Here is a 25,127-nt window from a genome sequence, read left to right on the forward strand (position 1 = left end):
CTCACAGCAGGACACTGCAATGCATTTCTCCTTGGGGAAACGCCTTTTGGGGAGGAGTGGAGGGCTCTTGGGGGGTGTGTGTGTCCCCACACCCCGGCTTTTCGGCAAGGGCTTTCCAGGGGTGGGGGGGGTGGGGGTGGGGGGGTGGTGGTGCTGGGAGCGGATTCTGCGTAGGAAGAAGGAGGAGTTACTCGCAGCCTGGGAGAAACCGAAAGTGCAGGCAGCGCGGGCAGCGCAGGCAGGAGCTGGGGGCGGAGGGCCGGGGGTCGCTACTGGCCCTGCCCTCCCCGCCATGGCCGGCCGCGACCCCGGCCCCCGGGTGAGCGGAGGCTGGTCCAGAGATGGATGCCGGGGGGATGCGGGCGGGGGGGGGTCGCTCCGGCGGGGCAAGGGTGCTCGGAGAGGGGAGGTCCAGGCCACCAGGGAGTCCCCAGCCCCAAGGCGTGGCGTGGGGAGGGTGATGGGATAAGAGTTTTGGGGTGTTCTCCCCCTCCCCGGTTTGGGGAGGGTTGGGGGTGGGGGAGGCTGGTCCAGGCAGGAGGCCACAGGGATGGGCTGAGCAAAGGAGGTGGCTGGGAGGATGGTCCCCATCCAGGGGTCTTGGATGCTTCCTCCATGCCCCATCATCTGCTCTGCCCCTCTGCAGCACCCCCAGCCCCATAGCCAGGGGAATCAACCTGTTTCCTCTTTTGCTAGAGGGAGAAGAAGCTCTCAGCAAGGCCCCGTCCATCCAACCCTACCCAGGTGCAACCTCTGGCCTGTTTACAGGACCTGGGCATCACTGGTGGGAAGTGGTTGCTCACTGGTTGCTTTAAGTAGGGTTTGCAGGTCACTTCTTCCCCCCAAGATGTGGTTTGAGAAGCTTTTAAAAAACCCATCTCAGCACTCATTCCTCTGCCTCTCTCCCTCCCTCCCCAAGCTCCTAGAAGACGACTTCCCGTTCATTCTTTGTGAGGACTGCCAGAAGGAATCGCCCAACCTCAAGCTCCTCACCTGCCTCCATACCTTGTGCCTCAGCTGCGTGAGGAAGAACAAGTCTGTGGGACAGTGCCCCATCTGCCGGACGGCCATCCCGCAGGCCAGCAGCATCCCCAACATGGACAACATGCTCTTCACCAGTCTGCAGGCCAGGCTTGAGACCTACAAGAAGATCGTTGATGGAGTTGACTTGTTCTGCGGCAACTGCAAGAAAGCCGGCGAGTTCTGGTGTCCTGAGTGTGAGGAGTTCCTCTGCACCAGGTGCTTTGAGGCCCACCAGCACTACCTGAAGAGGGAGAGCCACAAAGCCATGAGGGTGATGGACATCAAAGCAGGGTCTGCTAAGGACTTCCTCAAGGGCACCAGGAAGACCAGTAACTTGTGCTGCCCCAACCCAACCCACAAGAGCCAGGTTGTAAGGTAGGTCTAAGGGGATCTGTCCCCATCTGGGCAGTTCCTTGTCACAAATCTCTTTGGGCTAGTCCATGATTGGACTGAGTAGTGTGTCCCTGTCCCTCTGCTGCCCTGATTGCCACCTTGTCATGGAGAAGCCACCTTGTCATGGGGAGGGTATGGGATGGGTAGGAAGTGGTGACCGGCAGGGCTCTAGGGCATGGTGGGAGGGTTTGGTTCAAGCTGATGATGGGGATGAGGGAGGGAAGTGTGTGGGGTGCTCCTTGCTAGGGTGAGGAGGGTGAGGTTGGTGGAGCTCAACAAGGAGAAGGCCTGTTGCCACAGCTGCTGTGATGGAAAGCAGAGAAGGGTGTGTTTTGCTGATGGTGCTAGACCAGCTTGGAATGGATTTGGGTGCTGTTGTGGTTTAGCCCCAGCCGGCAATTAATTACCACAAGGCCACTGATTAAAGAGTACATAAAGCAAGTGACACACAGGGCAATTGCTCAGCACCCGGAACCCAGTGTCCGTCCCGTTCCTGAGCAGCCATTCCTCCTTCCCCCTTGCCCCCTGGGCAACTCCCCCCCGTTATATTCTGAGCATGACATCCTATGACATAGAACATCCCTTTGGCTGGTTTGGGTCATTTGTCCTGGCTGTGGCCCCCTCCCAGCTTCTTGTGAAAATTAACTCTGTCCTAGCTGAGACCAGGACAACGACCCCAATAACCACTGGTGGAAGGGCAGAGAAGCTCATTTCTCCCCTGCCCTTATGGGGTGCGAAAGGGTTATTAGACATTGGAAGAGGCTGCCCAGGGAGGTGGTGGAGTCACCACCCCTGGAGGTATTTAAGATGGGTAGACGTGGTGCTGAGGGACATGGTTTAGTGATGTCTTTTGTCAGTGTTGGGCTGGTGGTTGGACTCAATGATCTGAAAGGTCCCTTCCAACCCACGCAATTCTCTGAACAACTCCCAGAGTCACTGCAGTGACATTAGGCACCCCAGCAGAGGAGCAAAAAAGAGCAGAAACCCTATGGAGATAGTGAACCAATATATTTTTGGTTTTGCAATGGAGAGAGTATAAAACCAAACGCCTGGCCCAAACCTGGTGGTAACTTAAATTCAATGAATGACTGAAGGAATTTGCAGTTGGATAAATGAGCGAATTGCAAAGTTCATGGGCTAAATTACTGCTCTTGGCCTCGCAGCATCTACTGCAAGACGTGCAAGAGGGCTCTGTGCTGCTCCTGCGCGCTGCTGGACAGCCATCACGCCCCCTTCTGCGACATCCCCAGCGAGACCCGGCGCCGGCAGGAGGAGCTGGGCACCATCCGCCGGCGTCTGCAGCAGAAGAGAAGGGGCTTGGAGGCCACCTATGCGGGGCTGCAGGACGAAGCCGCCCGGCTGGAGCGGGGCCGGCAGGAGATGCGGGAGCTGATCCGTCAGCGCGTGGAGCAGCTGGTGGGGCTGGTGCGTCGGGAGGAAGAGGAGCTGCTGGGGCTGGTGGAAGCTGGGCAGGAGCAGGGCCGGCGTGAGCTGGCAAGGGAGCTGGAGCGGGTGGAAGGGGTGCTGCGGCGTATGGAGGCAGGTGAGCGGCTGGTGGAGAAGATGAACCTCTACGCCACCGAGCAGGAAGTGATGGACATGCAGCCCTTCATCAAGGACTCGCTGGAGGAGCTGCAGCGGCTGCAGCTGCTGGCGGTCGGGGACCGAATGCAGCCCAGGGATTTCGTTGAGTGCAGAACCAAGCTGCAGGCACTGGAGGACCGCATCATGGGGCACCCAGGTAAGGAGGCACTTGGCCAGCACGGCTGGGGAGGGGGGGACCGAAAGCAGAGTTGAAGGTTATAATCCCTGGTTAGACCATATTCTCCATGGGTTTCAAGTCTCCTTCCACCTGGTGACTTGGTGGACCTGTGCCTCCAGCCTTTGCTCATGTAGTGGGCACACTCCAACCTCCACCAGGGAGGGGATGCTGTTGTGGCATCCATCACACCCAAAGCAACGCTTGTCTCTTGCTCTTGTGGAGTACGGTGGTCCCACAGATGCAGTGGTACTGGGAGGGAACATGGATGGAGCTGTGCTGTGGGTTGAAGCACAAGGGAGGTGAGTGGCACCTGGAGACAAGGCATATGGAGTATGGGCTCACTCCATTGGCAAGGAGGAAGTGAGTTGAAGGGTTGGATCAACTCCACATCCTCTCTCAAAAATGTTTGTGCTGGTGACACGTTCAGGTCCCTCTGGGGTCATAACCATCCTCTAGGCCTTAGTGTCCTGCCACCCACTCACCATTTCTGCTCCTCAGATCTCCAGCCAGTTTGTCTTTGCTCAACCTTTTTCCAAAACACCCTGGGGCAATTCCCCTTTTGGGTTGTTGATTACTGCCTTGGGATGGCAAGTCCAACTGGGAAGGCAAAATGTTCCCTAGGAGCACTCCCCAACAGGAATGGCAAGAGGTCCATGACCGCTGCTGGGTTTGCCCGGGTCTTCCCCCAGCTCTTCAGCAGCAGTGCTGTGGTGGAGATGCTGGTGGTTTGGGAATGGTGAAGGCCTTGGCATCTGTGGTGTGTGCAGGGATGGTGTGCGGGAGGATCTGGGTTTGGTCAGAAGGTGGTAGCATCGGTGGGGGTGGTGGGGTGGGAAAGCAATGGGAGGATCTGCTCCATCCACCTGCTGCTGTCTTCAGACCTGGGCTATCACCACTGTCCTCCTTGGCCCTCTGTGGACTTCCACCACTGAGCTCCCCAGGGCAAGCTCATGGGCTATGGACAGTCCATAGAAGAGGCCAGGGGTGATGTCCTTGATGGAGCTTGGGGTTTCTGTGGGACAAGCTGCCTCCCATCCTACTCCGTGCGTCTCCATCGCATGGTAGGTATCATCCCTCTGTCTCCCCTCTCCACCCCACTGAGGTGGGCTGGGAGGGACCCTCTGATCACAGAACCATAGAATGCTATGGGGTTGGAAGGGACCTCTGGAGATCATCTAGTCCAACCCGCTGCCAGAGCAGGGTCACCCAGAGCAGGTTGCACAGGGACGTGTCCAGGTGGGTTTTGAATGTCTCCGGAGACGAAGACTCCACCACCTCTGTGGGCAGCTTGTTCCCGGATTCTCCCTTCCTGCTCCCTTCAGCCTCCCTCCCCACCACAGGTACCTCTGATCCCCAGCATGACTCCCCGTCCGATGATGATTCCACCATGATCCTTGACCTCGAGCCTCCCAGGGAGCATTGCCAACCACATGGAGGTCACCCCGCAGGGATGTCTGCCCACCACAAGCCCTGTGCCCCCATGCCAGACTCCTCCAGCAGCAGAGAACACGTGTGTCCAGACGAGGGAGGGGATATGTCCCCCACCCAACCCATACCTCCAGCCCTTCTGATGCAGAGGGATGAAGAAGCAGAGAAAGACTCGGGATCAGCCCATGGGGACACTGTGCCTCTTCCCAGGAGCATCCAGGACTCTCTGGCCTCCCTGCAGCAAGATTTCGGTGGCTGGGCCAGGTCCAACATGCAGCAAGCGGATGAGCTCCTGAAGATCGGCGATCGCCTCCTGCGAGCTCAGCTCAGGGCAAACAGGCACCTGGTGTCCGTGACCCAGGAGATCCGGGCCGTGTCCCGCTCCATGGCCACCATCACCTCTGCTGTGGGACCCTTGCTGCAGCCCGTGGCCAGCCCACGGGAGCCCCTCACCACAGACGTGGACTGGCCATCGCTGCCCTCTGACCTGCTGGAGTTATTCCCCCCCAGCACCCCGCAGGAGCATGGACCGCTGGTCCCAGTGGCTACCATGGTCCTTTCCCCCAGCAGACCCTCTCCTGCCGCCCCCTCTGCCAGCCCAGCACGCTCAGAGCCCCACAGCCCAGCCTCCAAGGGGGAGGGCCCCAAATCCAAGGGCAAGTGTGGTGGGAAGCCCAGCACCAGACTTCGGAAGCGGAGGAAGAAGTGAGGCTCTGCAAGCCAGAACGTTTGCCCTGGACGGCGGCTGCTTGGAGGACCCTTTCAAGGTCCCTATGGAGACCAGGCTCTCCATCCCACCTTGCTGTGCCAATAAATCCTCCTGGGATGAACGGTGCCTTGGTCTTTTGCTGGTTTTGGGAAGGTGGCGTCTCCCCCCGGAATGAGCCCTCACCGCTGCATGGCAATAACTCGCTGGGGAACAGCATGATCCTACTAATTATCTTTTTTCTTTCCTTCCCAGCACGTATGACCTCCTAGCTTGTGGGTCTGGGATGGGTGGGAGAGCTGGAGGCAAGGCTTCAGCACAAGGATGGGTGAATGGGTGGGTGGCTGGGCAGAGCGGGCACCTCTCCAGCCCGGCCTGCGAGCTCACGGCTGGTTTTCAGCCTCCATAGCACCTCCAAGAGGTGACCCTCCAAGGAGGTGGCCCATGAGCCACCTGCACCTTCTGCTCTCTCCTTTCTTGCTGCTCTCAGATGTCCCCAGCGTTGCTTGCCCTCCTCTCAGCTGGCTGTGTTTTTCTGCTTTCAGAAGCGTCCCCCAGCTCCAGCCGTAGAAAACTCCCACCAGGTGAGACTCGGGTTTGCTTTGCTCTGGGATTTTTGCCTCCTGGGGTTACCCAGCAGGAATTTGGGGCTACCCCCAACCCTTCCAAGGTTGCTTGAGCTTTGGCATTTGCTTGCTGCTTTCCAAGTTCTCTTTTGACAGAAGAGAATCAGCCAAGCTGGTTTTGGGACAGGGCAGAGCCAGGGCAGATGTTGTCCCTTGAAGGCACCTTGGGGTGAGACGTGCCACTGCAGTCACTGTGAAGAGCTCTCCTTGCCATGGTGGCTCGCAAGTCCTTTCCTGCCTGCACCCTGCCCACATCCAGGGCTGGCCGGGGAAAGATGCTGCGACTGGTTTGTGATGGATTTGGGCCCCCCAAACACATCTTCCACAAGAAGGACAGAGCCCCACCCAAGCAGAAGTGGCCTTCAACAATGCTGAAGGCGAGTTCTCTTCTGGTTTCCAGTCCCATAGTGCAGGAAGGACTTGTCTAGCATCAGACCTGCCTGCTTTTGCCTGGGACAAACCAGCCATCGTAGGACCGGGGCTGAGAGACCCCAAGGGTGCCCCTCTGCAGATCATGTCCCCAGCCACCCCAGCCTGGGATCAGGAGGGCTTAGCCCTGCCTGTGAGCCCTGCAGAGCCTGGGAGCCTCAGGGCTGGAACAAGAAGACAGATGATTTATTCCCCCAGCTTGGGATGGGGAGGTTCCTCTGTTCTTTGCAAAGCAGAAAGTTTTCCTGACCCTTGTCAGGCAGAACCTGGACCGGGGTGGTTGGAGTGGCCACAGCCCAAGGAGAGCCAGGGGCATCATGCCAGAAATGAGGACATGGTGCTGGGTGACCCCAGAACAGCAGAGACCATCTGGGCAAGAAGAGCGGTAGCTTTGGGCTGGGACAAACCCATGTGGTCAAGCTTGTTTGGCTCTTGCTCCAGGGGCAAAGGACATCTCCATCCTTGACCGTGCAGGGCCGCTCTCACTGGGCTCCTCTTTGCACACTTAGGTCTCCACCTCCACCCCTGCAAAGAGGAAGAAAATCCAAAATGCAAATGTCCTGACATTGCCGGTGAAGGTGATGAAGGTTGAAGACAACAACAGGGGGTGGAACCAGATGGTGCCGCAGCAGCCAACCTGCTCGGACCAGCCTGGGACCAGCTGTTCAGTGTCCCCCATGACTTCTGCCAAGAAGGACAGCCTGCTGGAAGATGTGCCAGATGGCAACGGTGGGCTCCACGATTCAGGTAAGTGGTGTCCAAAGTGGTGAAGCCATGGGTAGACCTTACAGTGTGTAAGCATCGAGGCAGGGCAGTTTGGAGCATCTTCATAGACCTCCCAGGAGGATAGTTATGTCCCAATGTGTTGTTCAAAGACAAGATGTTTGGTGGAGATTGATGAAGAACCAGACTTTGTTCCTTCAACTACTTCCGTACTCTTAGGCTATGTGATGCTGCGTTTTGGTCCTCTCTCCCCTGTAGGATCTTGCCCAGTGTCTACTCTGTATCTGTGGCTTGAGGGGGAATCAGTCCTTTTTCAGGTGGACCCTAAGGGCAAGGTTGCTCCCTGCTTGCTCCCCCTGACCTTGATGGTTGTCCATGGCCACGTCTTGGCACAGTTGGTGATGCCGATCAAGGGACCACTGGTCCTGGCACTCAGTGAAGGGATGGACAGCCCCACATCCCGAAGATGACACCTCTTTCCTACCTTGGCAGATAGCGATGTCTGCTTGGACAGCTTTGAGGAGGACAGCACCAATGAGAAGTGGGTGCAGCTAAAGGGCTTTTAGTGCTTGACCCTGCATTGCTCAGTCTTTCTTAAGCCAGGAAGACTGGACCACTTGGTGCTTCCAGACCTTCAGGACCATCCCATAATCCTCCTCAGACCTTGGAAAGGAATTTGTGAAATCCTTACGGAGTGCCAAAAAAAAATCCCCTCTAGCTCTCTTGCACTTCTGGGGGAACTGGGCTGCCCAGCAGCTTGGAGACCTTGGTAGAAAGCATCTTGGTGATGCCAAGGTGGCAGGCAGACAAAATGAAGGCCAGCAAGAAGAGGCAGTCCCAAATCTCACCTACTCTTTCAGGACATGGATGGACGAGATTTTGTCGTTACTTTGCAGCACTGAGCAGTTCCTCTGACAGTCTGCGTGGCCAAAAGCTGGTGGCCAGCTCTCCAGAAGAGGTTTTTTAGAAGTGGGCAGCTTCCCTTCCCTGCCTGCTGTTCTCTGGCTTAGGCCCTTAGCTCACAGCCAGAGGGGAGATGTTGGGTAGCCTCAACTTGTCTGTCACTTTTGAGCAGAAAGCCAGTTGGGAAGCATCCAAGGGAGCCATCCCATGTGAACATGCATGGAGTATGCACATCACTGTTTTGGGGTGCTGGAGGAGGCAAGTCTTCATGACCAACCAGAGGCACTTACTACACCGTAAGTCCTCTAGCAGGCAGTTTGAGTAGATCCCTGAGATTTGGTAACCTCCAGGATACACGAGTGCCCAGAGCTGCTGCCCTGGATCTTGTGACACTTATTAAAAGGAAATTGTGTGCTCTTCCAGAACTTCATTCTACTAGATGACCTCAGCGACATCCTCAATAAGAGCACCAGCAAAGACTTGCTGGGCCTTCCCATCAGCAGCCAGAACATACTGGACATGAGACAGGGATCCCTAGTTTTCTTTGACGTGAAGATTTTGAGTAAGATCCTAAGTGGGGAGGTCCTACATTGCAGCCAGCTCAGATCCCCACATCTGTTAGTGTCTCTTTATTTTTATTTTGCAGGGGAGAAGTTCAGGCGTGTCCACCATGGCCTTGGCTGTATAAGGGCAAGAACAATATCCTGAGCACCCAAGAGGCCATGCCTTTGAGTTTCAGGACATCTGGAGGAACTTGGAGCCCACAAGGCCATGGGGATATTTCTCTGAGTTGCTCAGCCAGTTAACCAGCCCTTGCACAGTTGTGTCACCACGGGCCGTGGGCTCCCCTGCTGCTCCTTCCCATGGGCCAGTCTCTCTTGGGTGAGGTGGATTTTACTTTTCAAGCCCTTCTCCTTAGTCCGCCCTCAAAAAGCTGTGAAGGCTCTCATATTCCTCATGGGAGGAATGATCCCACTGCAGGGGGTGTTAGTGTTAATGGGAAGGACGTTCCTGAAGGATGTTGGAGTGCTGGAAGCTGAGGGTGTGACTAAATGGTGGAGGCAAGTGAAACGATGTCCCCCAGCTGCTATCAATGGGGAAAGCTGGTAGAGGCTGAGAACCTCAATCAATGTTTTATTTTCCTCCTGAACAAGAGGCTAATTCTGCCTTTCCTCCTCCCCGCCTCCTCTTCTCCAGAAAATGAAAGCGTTCAGATGACAGTGGTGGATGGAGAGAAGTACTCCCAGTCCTGAGTCAGCCAGTGGAATGTCTGTCCAGCTTGATGGCCAAAAATAGTGTCTACGAGATCAGTCTGAGGAATCTGCTGTGCCACCTCAACACTGTCCACAGTCAGCAGCTTTCCCACCGGCAGCTTTCCAGTTTGGATCATAGAATCATAGAATCATAGAATGGTTAGAGTTGGAAGGGACCTTAAAGATCATCGAGTTCCAACCCCCCTGCCATGCCAAAACAGCCCGGTTCAGCCACGGCTATCACCCAAAACTCGTGGGCATCTCACCTGGTCCTCACCTGCCTGCACAAGCAAAGCAATGAGCACCCCAACGTTCACCCAGAGGCAGGGATGAAGCAAACATCCATGTGCCGACCCTAAAACCCCATAGGAGGACTCCTGTCCGAAGCCATGCTCCTTCCCCCTGTCACTTCGATACACAAACTGCTTTTCCTCCTGATTTATAGCCTCTAACCAAGCACAAGGAACCCTCTGGGGACCATGGAGGGGACAACCTGCTGCTGAATCATCCCAGGAAGGGATGTACTGCTGAGACACCATGGGGACAATTTTGGCCCAGGTCTAATAATTCTAATAATTATTAGCAATACTTATTATTTCTAATACCTAACAGCTCTAATATTATTCCTGATAAGGTTTATTCTATTCATTATTTTACTACCACCCATTTCAACACCTGTCCTGCCCAGGAAGCTGGTGGGTCCAGGGGACAAGTCTGTTCAGGCAACAGTTAAACAGCCACGTGTGTGCAGGCATTTTCCTCCCTTTTGCTAAAATCCCGGGAAGCACAAGGAAATGCTGGTGGCCATGCTGGTGTGGACGCCACCGTGTGGAGTCTGGTCCTGCAAGAGCAGGGATGTGGTTCAGGGCAGCCGATGGGGATCTCCTCCACAATCCCCTGTCTTTTCCTTTTATTCTTCCACTTGATCCAAGTTGAAATTTCCGCTTCTTCCTCCAAAAAATCCACCTTTGCTCAGTAGTGAAGAGCTAGCCATGAGTCACTTGTGTCCTGGAAATACCCAATTGCCCTTGACATGAGCAGCTCCATGAGGATCATCACCACCTTGAAGGAGCTGGGGACAGGGACAAGCATGGGCACCTGAAGAGTGGGTTTGCCTTGGGAAAGTGTCAGCCCCCACACCATCCTCCAGTGACCCCGCTGCATAAGAGCCCCATGATCTGGAGATGTGACATGGTTTGGAGGTGGGGCATGTCTCTGTGGATCTTACAGAGCTGCTTGTTCCCCCCAAAAAGGGGAAAAAACCTGCACAGCAAACTCAACATCTCTCCTGTGGGCAGGGGACCCAATCCTGCACCTCATTAGCTCATTAGAGCCCATCATGATGGGTTCCCCAGGAAATTGAGTGCTCTCAGCTCTTGCTAAGTGCCCTTATCACCTGGGCTGGGAGTGGCTGTGGAAGGTGTGGGCTATAAAAGGTCCCTGGGCAGCAGTTGCTCCTTGTGCTGGACCCTGGTAGATAAAACGGGGCTTGGAAGCAGCCTGGTGTTTGCTTTTTGCTGCTGAGTTTTTGGGGAGGTGGTTGCTTACAATCACAGGGCCTTCCTTAGAGGGGAGGTAGAGCTATGGAGGGGTTCCTTCCTTGGGGCAGCCCTGGACTTCTCCCAGCTGTGCAGTGCCAGGAGGTGGTCACGGTGCACAGGGATCTCTTTAGCATGGGATACCTGGTCAAGGCTGTAGACCTGATCCTGGGCTTGGCTGCTTGCCTGCAGATTGGAGCACTGCTGAGACCATGGTGACCTTCATGGCTGGACTGCATGAGCATGGCAGCACCCTCAGGATAAGGCCGTGGGGGGCTGGAGCTCTGGTGTGTGGGGTCCACCTCTTGGCTTGCATGTTGGTGGCTTGGGCTGCTGAAACTGGCAGGGGCTGTGGTGTAGGTGGGCTCAGGGAGATGCTCCAAAGCCTTTCCTAGAGGCTGAACATCTCAGCCTGCTTTTTGGGGGCAGCAGAAGCTGTGCTGTCTTGTCTGGGGCTAGCTTTGGGGTGGTGTGAGCAGGGAAGGGTGTGCAAGAGGCAGAGAAATTAGGGTTTTCCTGATGACAACAGAGGTATCTACATCTCCTGGGGCTATTTAGGCTGTTGCTGCCACCTCCAGGGTGGAGCCCAGCTGGTGGCAGATGCCTCAGAAGGCATCACCAGTAGCTTGAAGCTACTTCACAGAAAACTTAAATTTTAAGTGGTCCCTCTCTGCTGGGAGAGGTTTGGGCCACCAGGGTGAGCGGGTATCTCCCCATACTCCACCCAGCAGATACCTTCATTAAATCTGCCCTGAGCAGAAGTCACCCTCCTCTTTCCTAGGGGGACAGACCTTCCTGTCTGTTGTTCTGGGGCATGGAAACTAGGGGGGGGGGGAGGGGGGTGGGAAGAAGAATCTTAAGCACCTCTGCATTCGGCTCTGCTGCTGCCCAGAGGCTGTCCTTGGACAGGCTGGAGCAGCTTCCCAGCCCAGAGCATCCCCACAGCAGGACGAGTGGCGCTTGTCTGCCTCCAGCACAAATGCTGCTGGCAGCTGCCCAGAAGAAACATCTCAGCACTGAGTCTCCAGGCTTAGATGTGCTGCTCGGTGCATGTGGCCAAGGAACAGGGCTCTTAATGACTGGTTAATGTGTCTTGTGTCTTCCTCAGGTAACCCCTGATGCTCAAGTCTACCAAGCAAGCCTAAATTACAACCTTTTTCTTACTGGCAACGCTGTCATTGTTTGCACCAGCCCTGCCATGGTTCCTCTACCCAAGGAGCAGAGGAACCACTGAGTGCCACTACCCAAGGTGAGCACCAAGCAAGCCCTTCTGCTGCCATAGAGCCTTTAACCATGAGCGTCTCTTCCCCAGGAGGGACAATGCAAGTCAAACCCATGTGGGTGCCCTTCTGTTCCACCCTGTCCTCTGAGGAGAAGCTGTTCTTCTCCCTGTGCCTCATGCATGGTAGGTTTTGGGTGAGGGCCTCCTCTGATGCAGGGCACCCTGAGATGGCCATGCTTCCACTAGATGGCACAGCTGGTGCTGGTATCACCCCAGCGCTCCTGGGATTTGGTGCAGTTTTGGTGAGTACCCAGGGCCTCGTGCCTGTTGGGGTTTCCTTGGGTGGAAGCAGTGAACCACAAGCTGGATTCCCATTCCTGAGCACCTGGTGACCTCTCCTTCCAGCTGACAGGAGCGCTGAGAGGGTCTACACCATATTTCAACTGGGAGAGGTCCTCCACTTCCAAGCTAGTGTCAACACAGAGAACCACGCACCTCTGAGGCTCTTTGTGGACAACTGCGTGGCCACCCCAACCCCAGACAGGAGCTCTTCTCCCCAGTGTGCTTTCATTGACTCCAATGGGTAGGAGCTGGCTGTGCCCTCTCTACAGGTTATGGAGAGGTGGTTTCCCTGCGACAGTGGGATCCTGCTGGCCTTTCCTTTTGTGCTGAGGTGCCTGGTGGGTGGGCAACTCGATGATGCCACTTCGACTTTTATATCCCCCCCAAGACCCAGGCAAGATGTGCTTTGGTTTGCAGTAGATGTATTCAGGTGTGCAGGAGGCTCCAGCAGTCTGGTACATCATAGAATCATAGTATGGTTTGGGTTGGAAGGGACCTCAAAGGACATCCAGTCCCACCCCATGCCCTGGGAAGGGACACCTCCCACCAGACCAGGTTGCTCCAAGCCCCATCCAACCTGGCCTTGAACCCCTCCAGGGATGGGGCAGCCACAGCTTCTCGGGGCAGCCACAGCTTCTCTGGGCAACCTGGGCCAGGGTCTCACCACCCTCGCAGCAAAGAAGTTCTTCCCCAGATCCCATCTCAATCTCTCCTGTGTCAGTGCCAAACCCTTCCCCCTCCTCCTATGTCTCCCCTCCCTGATCAAGAGTCCCTCCCCAGCTTTCCTGGAGCCCCTTTAGGGACTGGAAGGGGCTCAAAGGTCTCCCCGGAGCCTTCTCTTTTCCAGGCTGAACCTCCCAGCTCTAAATCCTCCTTAAAGCAAGCGAACTCCCTTGTCTCAGTGGGGCTATGGCCTCACTCCATTAAGAAAGTTAATGTAGTTTGTCTAGAATTACATTCCCAAGGCAACTGCCTCATAGCAATGCAGGATTGACATCACCCTGTGTCTGGATCGTGGCCCTCTGAGCCAAGGATCTTCCTTGGAGACCAGTTCTGATACTGGTCAAGACAAGCCCTTCTGATGGGCTTCAGGAGCTGAACCCTTAAGTGGCTTGAAGGAAGTAGGATGGGGTTGAGCTGCCCTGGGGAGATGGTGGTCCCACTGGAGACCAGTTTCATGGTGCATGCTGTGAAGATAAATGACAATCTAACCCCTCTGCTCTGCCTGCTCCCCCCTGCCCCGATCTATATCACCTGCCACCTGAAGGTCTCCCTGGCTAACCAAGCTCCTGACCCTCTGAACAAGCCTTTTTCCTTCAACAAAGCCAGCAACCGGGAACAGAAGCTTGCCCAAAGGTGAAGAGCTTGGGCTTCTCATCTCAATAAGCCAAGGGGGACCTCAGGGTTTAATAAAACTCGGACCACTTTCCTCCTGCCTGGAGCTGTTTCTGGGGAAGAAACCCAGCTTTGCTGGATGAGGAAAGGAGCGCAACTGGAGGGTCGGTGGGTTGGGCTCTTCCTGGGACAGACGGAGGCAGGAATTCCAGTCCCTGCCTCAAGGACTGTTTACACATAGTTGTATGTAACAAGCCTTGGATGAAATGTATAAACAGTCCTTGGGGCAGGGACTGGAATTTCTACCCCAACTTCCCCCCTTCTCCCCCCAAAAAGGGGCTTTCTGACATGCCTGAGTCACACTTGCTTTTTTTTTTTTTTTTCTCCTTTTCTCTCCCATTGCTGTGAAACTTGGGCTCTTCAGCCATAATGGCAAGATGTTCCTGCCCCAAACCCAAGACCTGTTGCTCCCCGCCAGCTGGGAGAGGTCCCCACTCCAGGCAGCGGTAGCAACTGGGCCAGCTGAACATCTTGGGATGTGGTGTTTGTCGTCAGAGCAGATTCAGGTGGCTGGATTCAGGGAAAAACCAGGACCTGTGAGGAGCTGGGACTTCCTCTCAGTGTGGCCACCTCTTGAGCTGTTTTTTCAGGGGCAGGAGGAGGTCTGCAACTCCTTAGCCTGCTCCAGGGGAGGTTGGGCAGCTCTCTTGGCTGTGAGGGACAGAGGACAGGGGTGTCTTGCACAGCCTCCCATGTCGTTTGGTGCCATCCAGCACCCTGGAGACCCCCAGCCGCATGCCCTTTGATAGATGTCACCTTGTCCTGGGGTCTCTTTGGAATTTGGGCCACCTAAACCACAGTCCCATCCCTTCCCTTGGCTGCTCATGGATCTAAAAGCAAGTTTGCCCTCCCCAAAAATTGCAAGATTAATTCTGGGTTGGATGGGGGAGCTGCACTGGCCTTGGGTTGGAGTTGTCAGTATAGCTTCTTTCCTCATCCGTATAATCTGACCCTCGCTGGAGGGGTTTGGTCCTTGTCTTGCAGAAAAGCGGGAGGTAGGGAGAACACTGGGAGAAGTCCTCACCTTTCCCCGTGAGCTGTCAGCTTTTGGGGCAGAAAGGAAGAGCAGAAGGGCATGGGAACACAGGTGGAAAGGATCTCAGAGGGTCTCCAGTACACCACCAGATCTATCAGCCTTGTGTTGGCGTGGCTGAGGCTGGGAGCGTCTGTGGATGGAGATCCCTCACCTTTGCATGCTCAGCCCAGGGTGGCACAACCCTCCTGGAGAAGAAATATTTCCTTACCTGAGCCTCCCAGACCACAAGTTGTGGTTGCTGACATGCTACACCTTCACATAACTCTTTCCTTCTTGGTCAGCATCTTCTCCAGAAGTTCCATGCCCCAGCCATCTCTTGGCGCATGTGCTCTGAGCAGGGACTATCTCTCTGGTTTGCTGGGACACATGGAGGAGAGTTTTAAGTGAAACCCCCTTGCTGTGTCGCTTGGCACAGCTGCCCTTTAGTCCTTGAACCAAAATACCTCACCTGGCTCCAGATGGGAAGAGAAATATCAGACAAATCTGGTCTACAAAGAAATTGGGGATGGGGAAACGCTCTCTGGCTTTCCAGAGCAGCCGTTCCTCTCCAGCAGCTCCTGCTCCTTCCCGAGCAGCATCCCCAGCTCCGGTGATGCTCAACAGCAGCACTGACCTCACGGCGTGATGACAGTTTTCTGGCTTAAAGCTTTATTTTATAAGGAAATATGAGATGTGCTTAAAAGTCTCCTTTATGCAACAGGGTTGGGGGTGGAGGGGAACCACTGGGTTTGGGCTTGTCCAGTGCCCTGGGACTTTCTGGTCTCTGCCTCCTTCAAAAAAAAGTGAGGTCACACTCTTTCCCAACTGTGCTGGTCCGTGGCCAATGTCGTGCTGTGCTTGGAGTCAAGATGGGACAAGCTGGTCCTGGCAAGGGCCAACCTGGGAGCAGAAATCCCCTTTTTTCATAAAGAACCACATGAGTCTGGGCATGTTTCTCCACCCGGGGTCCACCTCTGCTCATCCGAGCCGTGTGAGCACAAGGTGACCCATCATAGGGGTTTATTTTCCTACTGGGACCAAACCCTGGTACCCGGAGACCCACAAATTAACTCCAGAGCTGTCTCCTGAGCTGTGGCTCTCTGGGATGCGATGGGGTGAGACCAGGCATCTCCTGTGGTCCTTGCAGCCAAGGACCCGGCCCAGCGCCGATGTTTTCCCCCGCAGGGAGGGGGGGCAGCTGCTTATTTACTGATTCAGCATCGCCCACAGCAGTTATCTCCCTGACGCACGGGGCTCAGCCTGCTGGAATCCCTGGCATTCCTACGCCAGCGCTCGTCTCGAGGTATTTTAAACACGGAGGAGAAGTCCTGGGCCCACCAGCAGCAGCAGAGACGGGGCATCAGCTCCTGGGGCGAGGTGGGGAGCAAGCAGAAGGTTTTACGCTGGCCCGTAAAGCTTCCCACGGGTGGGTTTTGGGGATGTTGAGGTGGGCGCAAGCCAGTCCCAGCTCCAAAGGTGGTGGGATTCCTGCTAGGAGTGGGCTGGGTGACATCCACCCCCAAAACTTTTTCTTTCTTTTCGTTTTCCCAGAAAGGGCCCAGCCGCTCCAGCTCAAACATCCAAATTGGAGGCTTTTTACTATCCCGAATGCTTGCCAGGGGCATCCCCACAGATGGAGAGTGATCTGGGGTGTGAAACACCAGCATCCTTCGTATGGAGCCAACAGGATGCTTGCGGAGCCCTGGCAGGGGAAAAAAAAACAAAGAAAAGTTAAAGAGGCTCAAAAGAAGGGACAGAAACTCCAATAAATGAGGCATGAAAATGTATCGGGTTTATTTTCAAGCAGCTTTCCCTGTTTCTGGGCTGTGAGGAGCCGGCCAATGCCCACCCCTGTTTGGGGGGGGTGTGTGGATACAAACTGGGGTGCTGTGGCGCGGGGCAGGGGGCGATGGGTGCAGCGAGGCTCGCCTCCGGCTTCCTCTAACCCCTGCTTCCTTGAAGGCAACAAAACAAACAGCAGCCCAAGAGCTGGGGAAGGGCAGCAGAGATAAAAACGAAAGGTTGCGGTTCTGCAGCCGGTGACCTCACTGCCGAGGCTGGAATGGGGTGGTGGTGGGGGGAGGTGTTCGGGCCCCCCGCTGAGAACAGCCGCACTCGTGTCAGTGGTGAGGGCACTCCATTGGCTGTCGCTGGGTCAGCGCTGAGCGAATACGTGGGTCCCGGTCCCCGCTGGGGAGCGGGGAGATGCTGAAAGCCCCCGCTTGGGCTGGAGCTGTCAGCATGTGGGTTCCCGGTCCCCCCGTCAGCATCCCAGCACAAAACCGAAGTCCCGGGTTGGGGGAGGGGGGGGGGATGGGAAGCACCCGGATTGGGATCGCAGACCCCGCTCCTGTCACCTCCCCAGCAGCCTTGAGAAGCCCCTTATCACCTTATAACCTAAACAAGCCACTTTGTACCAGTCTCCCCGTCTCCGGCTTCTGCTGAGTTTTATAAACAACGTCCCCAAAGAGGCTGACGAGGATGTTTTCCCTCGCCTTGGGCAGCCCAGGAACAGGGGGTCCCAGCACCCCGGAAATGACTCGGTCGTGCCTTCCCCTGGCCCCGCACCCAGGAGGGCTGGCCTTTGGGTGCCATTGGTCCCCAAACGGTAGCCCAGGGGCGGAGGGCTCCCGCTCCTGGGGGGATATAAAGGCTGGTGGATCAGCCCCGGTTCTCTGTGCCGGGGTTTGCTGGAAGAAGGAGGGATGGGACCCGAAAGCGGCTTGATCCTGGCTCTTCTCTGCTGGGCGGCAGGCGAGGTGGCTGCCTACCCACCCTGGGATTTCTCCTGGGGGCCGCGGGCAGAACCCCACCCCTGGTCCTGGGTGGAGGACCCCCAGTCTCGAGCCATCGCCACCAGCCAGCGGCCGGTGACGGTGCAGTGCCAGGAGGCTCAGCTGGTGGTGACGGTGCACAGGGACCTCTTCGGCACCGGCCGCCTGGTCAACGCCGCCGACCTGACGCTGGGGCCGGCAGCCTGCAAGCATTCCACCCTCAACCCGCCCCCCCTCAACACCGTCATCTTCACTGCCGGCCTCCACGAGTGCGGCAGCATCGTGCAGGTAAGACCACGTTCCTCCCTCAGACCTTCCCCCAGCCCCAGCATCCAGCCCGGCATCCCTTCACCTCCCCCATAGAGCAGCTCCAGGCTGCGGGACCGGGCATCCCTCTGGGAGCACCCTAGGGGAAGAACGAGCAGGTATTTCCCCCAAACCGCAGTGTTTTCTTTTTTTTTTTTTTTTTCCCCCCCAAAATGGCTTTTGCCCTTTCGGCTGGAGACACGCGCACGATGGTGCAAAGCCCCCGTGTCAGACCCATTTCGCTCGTGTTTTGGCCCATTGGGAAGTTCAGCTCGCTGGGGAAGGGAGCAGGGCTCCTTCTCCATCCCCTTTTCCCTTGGCTTCCAGCCTTCTCCCCCCCCCCCCCCCCCCCCGCCCTTTTCTTTGGATTTCCTTTCCCAGTTGGACATGCAGCCGGGTGGTGGCGGGAGGTGGGGTGGCCTCTCCGCCGGCTTCCCAATGCTTTCCTGCCCAGATCACATCGGATTCCCTCATCTACCGCACGCTACTCAACTACGACCCCAGCCCCGCCAGCAACCCCGTCATCATCCGCAACAACCCCGCCGTCATCCCCATCGAGTGCCACTACCCCAGGTAAGGTGTCCCCCCGCCTCGGTGTCCCTGGGGAACCAGCACGGGGGCCGGGTCCTGATGGATGACGGTGGGTCCTTGCCCAGGAGGGAGAACGTCAGCAGCAGCGCCATCCGTCCCACCTGGGCTCCCTTCAGCTCCACGCTGTCGGCAGAGGAGAGGCTGGTGTTCTCCTTGCGCCTCATGAACGGTAGGTGGGAAGCCATCCCGACCTGCGGACTGCGGGGGGGGGGGGTTCCACCCTATTCCCAGCACGGAGGAGCTCAGGGAGCCAGCACCCCACCGGGGAAGCCAACCCCACCTCCATATGGCAAACGCCAGCACTCCTGCTTCTGGGCTTGAGCCTTGGCTCTGGGTCCCACGGGAACTTGAGGACAGCCAGGGCCACCCTCCTTGGTCACCTCGGTGCTGTCTTGCAGAGGACTGGACTGCTGAGAGACCTTTCACTGGCTTCCAACTGGGCGACGTCCTCAACATCCAAGCGGAGGTGGCCACCGAGAGCCACACGCCGCTGCGGTTGTTCGTAGACAGTTGCGTGGCTGCCCTCAGCCCCGGCACTGACTCCTCACCCCACTACACCATCATCGACTACAACGGGTGAGCCCCGCTGGCAGGGAGGGGGGGACACCCACCGGGATGCTGACACCCCCACCCCTCCCACACACATTGTCCCCATCCCACCCCAGGTGCCTGGTTGACGGGAGGTTGGATGACACCAGCTCTGCCTTCATCACCCCCCGGCCCCGGGAGGACATGCTGCGCTTCAGGATCGACGTCTTCAGGTTCGCGGGGGACACCAGGAACCTGGTATGGCTACATGTGTGTGTGTGTCCGTGTGTGTGTCCCTGCCAACCCCAAACCAAGCTGGTGTCCCCCCCAGGAGTGGGTCCTCACCTCTCTCCCCTGCCCTCCCCGCAGATCTACATCACCTGCCACCTGAAGGTGACCCCAGTGGACCAAGCCCCGGACCCCCTGAACAAAGCTTGCTCCTTCAACAAAGCCAGAAACATGTGAGTAGCCACCACCCCGGGATGGGGATGGTCCCCACCAGCACCACGGACCCAGACTTGGGGTTGGGGCAGGGGGGGAGGGACACACCAATGCTCCCTGGGGCTCCAGTGACGATGGGCCCACCCTGTTCCAGCTGGTCACCAGTGGAAGGGACCCGGGACATCTGCAGCTGCTGCGAGATGGGCAACTGCGAGTCCCCCGCACTCTCCCGGAGGCTCAGCCCCCTGGACCGATGGCCCAGCCGCCGCTTCCGCCGCCACGATGCCAAGGGTAAGGTCCCCCGCGGGGACAGAGGGGACACGATGAAGGGGGGCGGGGACCGAGCCCATCTCACCGCTCCTTCCTCCCCAGGGAAAGAGGCTGAAGCCGACGTGGTCATCGGCCCCGTGCTCCTCTCGAGGGACCCCAGCGCCGTGGGACAGCAGCAGGAGGGGGGTCAGGGTGAGTCCCCGCTGGCCACTAGACCCCGTACCGTGGCCCTGGTGACAAGCACTAACAGCTCTACCCCACCCTCCTTGGTTTTGCAGGTGGAGTGACGGCGGTGGCCGGCGTGGGGACGGGGCTGATGTACACGGTGGCCGGTGTGGGGCTGGCCGGGGCGGTGCTGGCCGTGGCTGTGGGGTACAGGAGGTGCACCCGCACCTCAGCGTGAGCGTGGGGCGAGAGACCAATAAAGCCTGGGAAGGACAAACTGCCTCCGTGATGCCATGGCACCGTGAGGACATCCGTGCCTGGGCCGGGTGACCCTGTCAGGGAGGGAGCACCCATCCCCGAGCCCCCCATCTCCCAGGTGGGGTCCCCCTCATCTCCACCCGGGTGTCAACCCTCCCTGGGGCTCACTTGTGGGAGCTGCCCCTTTCATGGGTGACACTGGGAACAGTACCCTAGAGGAATCCCAGCTGTGTCCCCGCCTGGCCACAGCTCCTGGGGGAAGGGGCTCCCTCCTGGGCAAGGAGCCGGGGCCCAGGGGCCACCCCCATCATGGCCCTGGCTCACCCATGGGCTAGTGCAGCTCCCGCTGTGCCAGCCCCACCAATGGATGCTCCAGCAGATCATCGCCCCCCCAACGGTGGGTCAGCCCCAACCCCAGGGTCTGTATTTCCCCTCCAGCATCCATTTCAGCCCCAAGAGATCTCTTTGAGCTCCAGCCCCACGTTATTAACAAGCGATAGGATGGGAGGAAACAGCCTCAAGTGGCACCAGGAGAGGTTTAGATTGGATTTTAGGAAGTATTTCTTCACCTAAACGGTTACCCAGTACTGGAAAAGGCTGCCCAGGGACACGGTGAAGTCACCATTCCTGGGGGTATTTAAAAGACATGTAGGCATCGACGTCTCAATGATCTTAGAGGTCTTGTCCAGCCTGAACGATCCTGATTCTTTATTTCAGCCCCAACCTCTGCCCCAGGGTCCATATTTCAGCCCCAGCCCAGCATCTTCCCGCACCCCTCCGCTGCGGGCTGCTCCTGGCTCTCCCACTGTTTACACAGCCATAAATCCATCCCTGCCGTCCCCTCGGGATTGCTATGAGCTGCCATCGCTGTCCCACCGTCACCTTGAGCGGCGCTTCCCAGCGCAGAACCCAGCCTTGTCCCCTCACCCCACCTCATACATTAGGTCTGGCCTGGTCCGTGCCGGCACCCCACGCTTGGGGGGCAAAAGCCACCAGACCCCACCTCCAGTGAGGGTCCCACGGCCCCACTCCCCCCGGCTCTCACCCCCCCAAACCCCTCCGAGCAGCGCTCGGGGGCTGGGAACGACCGCTCGGCCCCCGGTTCCCCGTCCCAAAGGGGATGGGGCTGAGCCCCAGCACCCCCCAGCCCCGCTCCCGGGGCTGGTTCGGGGGTGCCGAACCCGGGAAGAGCCGGCTCCGTCGCCCTCAACCCAACTCCGAAGCCCCCCCCGGGAGGGGAACCCCCTCGGCTGCTGCAGCAGCCCCGCACCGGGGGCGGGAACCCCCCCCCGCAGCCACGGGACGGAGCGCTGGGAACGGGGGGACCAACCCTCCGGCGGGGGTGAACCGGCCCCGGGGGCACCACCCGCCCCGGGAAGGCTTTAGCACAGTCGGTTATGCTTTACCGCGCTTCGTTTATCGTTACACGTTATCTTTATAATAACAGCTTTATTATTGTTTTTAGCTCTATTATTCCTCCAGCCTCCGGAGGAGCCGCGCCCCGGTCCCCCACGTCTCCCGGCTCCCGCTGCGCCTCCAGCCCCACTCGGGACACCCCCAACGGGCAGCGGCCGGTACCTCCCCTACGCCTGCGGGCCCCACGACACACGAACCTCCGGGGACCGCCGCTGCCCGACCCCACCGGGGGGCAGTCGGCTGAACGCGGCCTACACTCCCCCGCGGGGCACAAGACCCAACCGGCTCCCCCCAGCTACACCCGGCCCAGCCCCACACAGGTCCCTACAGCCGCCAGCGCTGCCCAGGCCCGCTCCCGGCGCCCCCCGGCCCGGCTCACCGGCGCCCTCAGGCCCGCGGGGCGGCAGCACCTTCCGCTCCCCACAGCCGCCGCGCCGATCTGCCGCCAGAACCCACCGCGCATGCGTCCTACAGACCCCGCCCCACCATTCCCCGCCCAGCCAATCACGACCCGAGGCGGTGCCCGGCCCCGCCAATCCCGGCCCACCCCTTCCCGCCCCGCTCATCTTCGCTTCGCCCAATCACGGCCCGTCCTTTCAATCCGGCGTCACACCCCCCCCCCCCCCCCCCCGCCTCCCCCGTCCCTGCTCCGCCCAATGCCAGCCCGACCCTCAATCCGGCCCCGCCCCTCGGCCCCGCTCCACCCAATCCCCATCTGTTCCTTCAATACGGCCCCGCCCCACCGGCCACGTTCCGCCCAATCACGGCCCGTCCTTTCAATCCGGCCCCCCCTGGGGCCCCGCTCTTTCTGCCGCTGCGGGGGTCTCGTGGGGTCCCAGCCCCGCTGCCGCCGCCCCGGTAGGCGCTGTCGAGCCCCGGGGACGGCGGGTGGGCGCTCCCGGACCCGGCTCAGGCCCAAAGCCGGCAGGGACGGGAGCTCGGGGTGATGGGCGCGGCGTGGGCCGGATTGAAGGGGCGGGCAGCAATTGGGCGAGGCGGGGGCGGGGCCGGATGGAAGCGGCGGGTGGCTATTGGGCGTAAACGGAGATGGGCGGGGCGAGAAAGGGTGGGCCGGGATTGGGGGGCGGGGCCTTGCTCTGCCTCGAGCCGGGATTGGCCAGGCGTGGCGGGGCGTGGCGGGGCGGGGCGTGTGCAGGGCACGCCGTCGGGGCCGGGCATGGTCCTAGAGCGGCCGCGGGGCCGGCGTGGGGCTAAGGGGATCGCTGGCCTCCCCCCGCTCCCAGCCACCTCCCGGTGTTCCCTGCGAAGCATCTGGGACAGGAGGCTGCGCACCGGGGAGCCCGCAGCTGCCCGAGAGGACAGGAAGAAACTTACGACGCCGTAGGCAGCGTGGTCCGTGCGGTGTTGTCGATACACCAGAGGGATGGGGATGTCATCCAGAGGGACCTGGACAGGCTGGAGAGGTGGGCCTAGGTGAACCTCATGAGGTTCAACGAGAGCAAGTGCAGGGTTCTGCACCTGGGCCAGAACAATCCCCACTATCAATCAAGACTAGGGGATGAGGTATTAGAAAGCAGCCCTGAGGAAAGGGACTTGGGGGCTGTTATCATATAACCATAGAATCACAGAATGGTTAGAGTTGGAAGGGACCTTAAAGATCATCGAGTTCCAACCCCCCTGCCATGGGCAGGGACACCTCCACTAGAGCAGGTTGCTCAAAGCCCCATCCAGCCTGTCCTTAAACACTTCCAGGGATGGGGCAGCCACAACTTCCCTGGGCAACCTGTTCCAGTGCTTCACCACCCTCACAGTAAAGAATTTCCTCCTAATATCTAATCTGAATCTCCCCTCATTCAATTTAAAACCATTACCCCTTGTCCTGTCACTACACTTCCTGACAAAGCGTCCCTCTCTGGCTCTCCTGTAGGCTCCCTTCAGATATTGGAAGGCTGCTATGAGGTCTCCCCGGAGCCTTCTCCTCTCCAGGCTGAACAACCCCAGTTCTCTCAGTTTGTCCTCATAGGAGAAGTGCTTCATCCCTCTGATCATCTTCGTGGCCCTCCTCTGCCCCTGCTCCAACAGGTCCATGTCCTTCCTGTGTTGAGGACTCCAAAGCTGGACACAGTATTCCAGGTGGGGTCCCCTTTGGGATGGGCAACCGGGGGCCGAGCGGTCGTTCCCAGCCCCCCGAGTGCTGCTCGGAGGGGTTTGGGGGGGTGAGAGCCGGGGGGAGCAGGGCTGTGGGACCCTCGCTGGAGGTGGGGTCTGGTGGCTTTTGCCCCCCAAGCGTGGGGTGCTGGCATGGACCAGGCCAGACTTAATGTCTGAGGTGGGGTGAGGGCACAAGGCTGGGGTGCACCGCTCAAGGTAATGGTGGGACAGCAATGGCAGCTCATAGCGATCCTGAGGGGATGACGGGGATGGACTTAGGGCCATGGGAACAAGCAGGAGCACCTTGTGAGCTAAAGGATTTTGACTCAGAGGTCGATGAGCCTGAGAGGCCATTGGCAGGAGAGGGAACAAGGTGAGCACCCCCTTGGATGGAGCATCTCTGTCCTGGGATGTCCCGTGTCTCAGCTCTCTGACACAGGGGACAAGGGCTGGGAGTGGGAGACAGAAGAAGGGGAGACAGGGATGTCTCTGGGGGACAGGACCTGGCAATGGGGGACAGAAGAAGGGAGGTGCAGGGATGTGGGGGGGACAGGAGCTGGCAATGGGGGATGGAAACAGGGGGATAAGCATAGGGGGGGACAGGAGCTGGCAATGGGAGAAAGGAGAAGAGGGGACAGGGATGGGGGGACTGGACCTGGCAATGGGAGACAGGAGAAGGGGGGAACAGGGGTGGGGGGCACAGGAGCTGACAATGGGGGACAAGAGAAGAGGGGGATGTGGTGTGGAGGGGACAGGAGCTGGCAAAGGGGGACAGGAGAAGGGGAGGAAATGGTGTGGAGGGGACAGGAGCTGGCAATGGGGGATGGAAACAGGGGGACAGGCGTAGGGGGGGACAGGAGCTGGCAATGGGAGACAGGAAAAGGGGAGACAGGGTTGGGGGGGCGACAGGAGGTGGTAAAGAGGGGCAGGAGAAGGGGGGGACTGGGTGGGGGGCGACAGGAGCATGTAGAGGGGGACAGGAGAAGGTGGGAGAGGACACAGGTGGTGTAGGGGTGCTAGGAGCTGTCAATGGGGGACAGGAGAGGGGACAGGGAGGGTGGCAGGAGGGGAAAGGACCTGGCAGGGTCAGAGGGGACAGGGAGGGGGGCAGGAGCTGTTGGCAGGGCACAAAGCACCAAGGATGTCACCAGGGGGGCTGCCATGTCCCACACCCCCTCCCCAGCCAGGGCAGGGAGCCGGGGCATTTGGGATTTCCTGAGAGGGGTGCATCCTTCCCCCCCCTCTCCCTTCCTCCATGTGTTGTGCCCTTTGCTTCCCCCATCCAGGATTAAAGGACAAGGTGAAAAAGCCATTGACTTTCCCTTAGGACACCTCTCAGGAGAGGTCCCCATCCCCTTCTTGGCCCTGGGGACATCCTGGGACATCCTTCAGTGGCCTCAGTTAAACACCGAACCCTCAAAAGCAACGTGTTTTAATGATTTCTGATTTTAAAGCTTGTGAAAATAATAAAAATATTATTATTATTAATAATAATAATAATACAAGAC

At 58.4% G+C, this 25,127-nt stretch overlaps 2 protein-coding genes and 1 pseudogene across 2 annotated transcripts; all 3 read left to right on the forward strand.

Annotated features, from left to right (window-relative positions):
* Nucleotides 1-292: 292 nt before the first annotated feature.
* Nucleotides 293-5,434, forward strand: LOC141470100 (protein PML-like). Its single transcript, XM_074156029.1, has 4 exons — nt 293-319; nt 920-1,398; nt 2,580-3,157; nt 4,519-5,434. The coding sequence occupies exons 1-4, from the start codon at nt 293-295 to the stop codon at nt 5,313-5,315; spliced, it is 1,881 nt and encodes a 626-aa protein (XP_074012130.1). The 3' UTR covers nt 5,316-5,434.
* A 5,395-nt stretch (nt 5,435-10,829) lies between these two features.
* Nucleotides 10,830-16,402, forward strand: LOC141470101 (zona pellucida sperm-binding protein 3-like; annotated as a pseudogene).
* A 1,061-nt stretch (nt 16,403-17,463) lies between these two features.
* LOC141469930 (zona pellucida sperm-binding protein 3-like) lies at nt 17,464-20,071 on the forward strand. The gene is made up of 9 exons (XM_074155750.1): nt 17,464-17,820; nt 18,293-18,411; nt 18,495-18,598; nt 18,828-19,005; nt 19,095-19,215; nt 19,327-19,418; nt 19,553-19,689; nt 19,771-19,860; nt 19,947-20,071. The coding sequence occupies exons 1-9, from the start codon at nt 17,464-17,466 to the stop codon at nt 20,069-20,071; spliced, it is 1,323 nt and encodes a 440-aa protein (XP_074011851.1).
* The last annotated feature ends 5,056 nt before the right edge of the window (nt 20,072-25,127 follow it).

The sequence above is a fragment of the Numenius arquata genome, chromosome 11, assembly GCF_964106895.1.
Source record: "Numenius arquata chromosome 11, bNumArq3.hap1.1, whole genome shotgun sequence".
NCBI classification, from domain to species: domain Eukaryota; kingdom Metazoa; phylum Chordata; class Aves; order Charadriiformes; family Scolopacidae; genus Numenius; species Numenius arquata.